At 39.4% G+C, this 4,396-nt stretch overlaps 1 protein-coding gene across 1 annotated transcript; it reads right to left on the bottom strand.

Annotated features, from left to right (window-relative positions):
- Positions 1 to 1,013: 1,013 nt before the first annotated feature.
- On the bottom strand, positions 1,014 to 4,153 carry C1QTNF7 (C1q and tumor necrosis factor related protein 7). The gene is made up of 3 exons (XM_010292518.1): positions 3,951 to 4,153; positions 2,766 to 3,011; positions 1,014 to 2,012 (listed from the first exon to the last, which is right to left on the bottom strand). Exons 2-3 carry the CDS (start codon positions 3,001 to 3,003, stop codon positions 1,381 to 1,383), a joined length of 870 nt encoding a protein of 289 aa, XP_010290820.1. The 5' UTR covers positions 3,004 to 3,011; positions 3,951 to 4,153; the 3' UTR covers positions 1,014 to 1,380.
- Between the last annotated feature and the right edge of the window lie 243 nt (positions 4,154 to 4,396).

Consider the following 4,396-nt stretch of genomic DNA (forward strand, 5'->3'; position numbering starts at 1 on the left):
ATAAAATGGGTTCCTCATTTCCAGTGGGAATTGATACCCTTTCTCATTGGTGGATCTTGCTGAGCTCCTGTCTGATGGAAGGAAGTGCGAGCTACTACCTGAAATTTTATCTCCAGACAGGTACTTGCAGACTGTGATCAAATCACCTCTTAACCTCATTGACAAGAAAAATAAATTGACCTTGTTACACGTCTTGTGTAATCTGCATGGGTAGAATTACAACCTTTGGGTTTTTTTCAATTTTTGAGTAAGTTGTTGAAACATTGACCAAAGTAGTAGCTTCATAAGTAACTATTCCTTACTCCTACTTGTAATTCCATTTAACATACATCCAAAGGGCTGTAGCAACAGCCTACTCTGATGACTCATATTTAGCTGATTATCCATGAGGTCCCATGTGCCTTTTCCAAGTTCACAGATTTCCTGAATGCAGTTTTTCATCTTGTGTGTGACCTACATTTATTTCACTGCACTTGGCCATATTGGAATATAAGTAAGACTTTAATGATATGACTCCATTTGTACCATATAATTTATTCTCATTACTGGTTACTGTTCTATCAGGTTTTTGTCACCCGTATTTTTTTTCAGTAAAAAGTTTGTATTTTCTTCCACATTTCTCAGAAAGATATGGAATAACATGGAAAGAATAGCAAACCCACTTGGAATGACACTGAAAATATCCCCGTTGAACACTGATTGTCTACCTCCAAGTTTTCAAATCTCCCAATTTTTAATTATTTTATATGTTTACTACCTTTGTTCTGTTCTTTTAAGATTGTCATTGGGCAGTCCTCAGCTAGCACAAATCTTCATGTGTTTATTAAGAGGTTAGTTAATTATGAATATCATTTGTTGGTGTAAATATCAGACGGAACTTTCTTTGTGACCTGTTCGGCTGCGTCCTGAAGCAGACATTCCTATTTTAGTCCTCTCCTTTTTTAAAACCAATGTTTTCTCTGTTTTTAATGTATAACCTGTCTTAAAATGACCAAAGATGACATTGCTGTCAATTGTTCAATTTTACTTTAATGTCATATACAAAATATCCATTCTACATTGCAACTTAATATATTTTATATAAAATCCAATGTACATTATCTTAAATTTGTTTAAATAGTATTATAAACATAACTTTCAGGAGAAGTCAATCCTGGAGTGATGCAGTCTTTTGTTAGTTACAGTTCCTTTTGATATCCCTGCTGTTCTGTAAAAAATCCAGCTTAGATTCTAGAAGGATCCTTCTGAGCTCAGAATTGGTTCCTATCAAAGCAAAAATAAACTCCCAGATTATTTTTTTTCAACTTTGTGTCCCCCACGCAGCTAGATAAAGTCCTGTCCTGGGGTGTCCAGTTTGAATGTCATTTGACACCATCTGCCTCAGAGATCATCTTCATCCGATAAAGCATCAAGGTAATCTGTATCAACGTATAAGAGAAAGCCAGAAAACAAACTGTCTGCCCACGTTGGATCAGAAAAGAGACCGTTCTGGTCAGTGTAGAAGATCTCAAGCCATACTTCGTCTTCTGGCTGAAGGTAGATCACCGTGGATCCAGAAGCTACATCGTGGTTGCCTGTGTTCGCATCAAATGTCTTTATGCGGTACTTCCCATTGTGAACCAGCCCAATCGCAAGATGCTTGTTTGCTAAGGTGATATCATAAGAAAAATAATAAATCCCTGGAATGGCACAAATAAACTTCCCTGTGGAAGGGTTGTAATGCTCCCCCTCATTGAAGAGGACTTTATTGAATACAATTGGTAATCTTTCCTCTGGGTAGCTGGTGGTGATGCCAACAGAAAAGGCAGATTTCAGCACTATCTTTCCACACTTACAGACCCCTGGTGCACCTCGTTCTCCTCGGTCTCCTTTATCTCCCTTAGGTCCAGGTGGTCCAGCTGGACCTACTTCACCTTTGGCACCAGTCAATCCTCCAGGTCCTTTTTTACCAGCCTGACCTTGGTCTCCTTTCTCTCCAGCTGGTCCTAATGGCCCAGTCTTTCCTCTTAAACCTTCAAAAACATTTTAAGTTAGTTAATTGTTGCACGTATCATCTCAAGTAAATGATTGTGTGGGCTACTGTGTGTGCCTGAACAAAGAGGAAAAATACAGTCAGAATTTCAAAATACTTCAAAAGTATTTTCAAAATCTTCTAGTAAGTTTGCGAAAGGAATGGCGGGTTGGAACAGAGGACAGGGCTCCACAGACTACAGGTCCTTTTCTTCTATATTCCTACTTTTCTTCATATGACTTGATTACACATTGAAGAATATTATATGTAATCAGTCCATTGCTGACTGAACTATGGGCACTGCTGATGGGAAGGACAGCAACGTGGCAACCTATATAATGATACTTGTGCACTAAATATCTCCTACTCTTTGAGCATTTTTAATGTGTACATTAAACCTACTAATCTTTTATTCCTAGTTAATGGCACAAATTAGACTATTTGACACCACACATGCTTCATTTTCCCCAAACCTTTTCTTAGTGCCTATGTGCAAGGCAGGCTATCCATTTACATTTATTTACACAGATTTCACTATATGCATATTAGATATATGTAAACTGTATCTGCATATTTTCTTTCTCTCACTATGTATGCATGCATCACACAAACACACACAGGCACGTACACACATTCATCATATAAATGTATAATATATATGTATAACATATATTTATTATATATATGTATAACAGTGATGATGAAGGTCTTAGTTTGTTGTATTACTGTGTTAGGTTACACAAATATTCAATACCTGCACTCCCTTTTTCACCTTTTTCTCCCTTCCTGCCATCTCTACCATCTCTTCCTGGAAGACCAATGCGTCCGTGTGGCCCCGGGGATCCGCCGGCTCCAGGGGGACCTGCAGGGCCTGGCAAACCAGGGATGCTACAGATGTATCTGGTGTAGTAATTTTCTCCTTTCAGCTGGCTTTGGAGAGGTTGTTCACTTGTGTAGATAGCAAAACTTGTGATGTAAAGCAACACAAACATCCTTGGATCTGGAAAAAATACATATGAATAAGACTATCTATGCATATTATGGCACTCTAGTCATAAGCAGATGGCTCTGAATACGCTAATAAGTGTGACAATGCATTATGCACAGGTACACATGCAGAGAGCAACCTGGGATTTCTGCATTACCAGAATCCACGTAGGAGGCAAGGAGGAAAGTCTGTCAGGTTGGACCTTTTCCTGGCCACTATATATGTTACTGTATGACTTTCAAGTAACCTGTAGACTGAGATAGTATAACTGGCAAATACCAGCATTTTTGGATCAAAATTTGACACACTAAAAAAAGAATCTGGATTTTTCAGTGCAAAGTCCTTTGCTTGTGTAGTTTATTTTGTCTTTGGGATCTGCATAAGCTTTACAGAGAAAAGCCCTCTTGCCAGACGGAGCTATACCTGTGCTGGGAGGGTGTGCCTGTAGGAGCAGTCTCTTCTAGTGAGGACAAAGCTTAGACCTTCATTTCATTTTGAAATTTCCCCTTCTGGTGGCTGAATCTCCAACTGAATGAATCTCCAAATGAGTCTCCAACCTGAATAACCGCAGCAGAAACTTGCTGAGCCTGCAGAAAGGATACCAGTAAGAGAGCTACAGCTTCAGTGCTGTGGTGGGTGGAAACCCCGATGATCACAGCACAAATAACCACCCTAATCAGTCAGGTGGAATCAGGCAGCTGCCCTGCAGGGATCGGATGGAGTGTGGATGGGCTGCCAACAGGCCAGGTTTTTATAAGCCTGGCTTGGACTGTCATGTGAAATGAGCCGTGTTGCAATATCTTGCAGGAAAAGTGTTTAAAGCTTTATATATAGTATTTGGATGTTTTCATAAACAATTGAATGTAAATTGTATTTCTCTGTTCCACTATATACCGGGAGACTAAAGAAAAAATGCTGTACAAACAGTAATGTGCTGAGGAGTTGCAGTACCTGATGTACAAAGGTGTCTCAACTTAGCGTTGCATTAGCAGAGAGTCAGTCATGGGTCAGGTGAGATTTTGCAAGTCAAGCTGTTTTTTCTAGTTCCCTTGCTGGCTTCTCAGAAGACTTGTGTGGGCTTTTTTGTTGGAGTTGTCCATTCCTTCAGAGCTAATTTACAGCATTCAAGGAAATCACAGAGTCCACTGGTTTCTGTGGGGAGAAAAAGAAGAAATGGAATGGGGGTTTCAGAAAAATATCTATGTGAAATATGATCTACCTTTTTGTACAGTGAAATGCAGATTCATTCTCAAACTCAGAGTTGGAGAAGTTGCAAAGTGAATTGATCTCAAAATCATTGTTTTCCCATTCCCTTCTCTGTGGTACTGGTTGGCATTGACTGATAGATTTAAAAACCCAAACGGCTTGCAGTTTCCAGTTCATGACATTTCAGCTGG

This window comes from Phaethon lepturus, unplaced genomic scaffold, assembly GCF_000687285.1.
Source record: "Phaethon lepturus isolate BGI_N335 unplaced genomic scaffold, ASM68728v1 Scaffold57688, whole genome shotgun sequence".
NCBI classification, from domain to species: Eukaryota; Metazoa; Chordata; class Aves; order Phaethontiformes; family Phaethontidae; genus Phaethon; species Phaethon lepturus.

Excerpts from the sequence above, each read along its gene's own strand:
- C1QTNF7 (XM_010292518.1), bottom strand. The coding sequence starts at position 3,003 with ATGTTTGTGTTGCTTTACATCACAAGTTTTGCTATCTACACAAGTGAA. Across the intron at positions 2,013-2,765 it reads AGGTGAAAAAGGGAGTGCAG|GTTTAAGAGGAAAGACTGGG; the intron begins GTATTGAATATT and ends ATGTTTTTGAAG.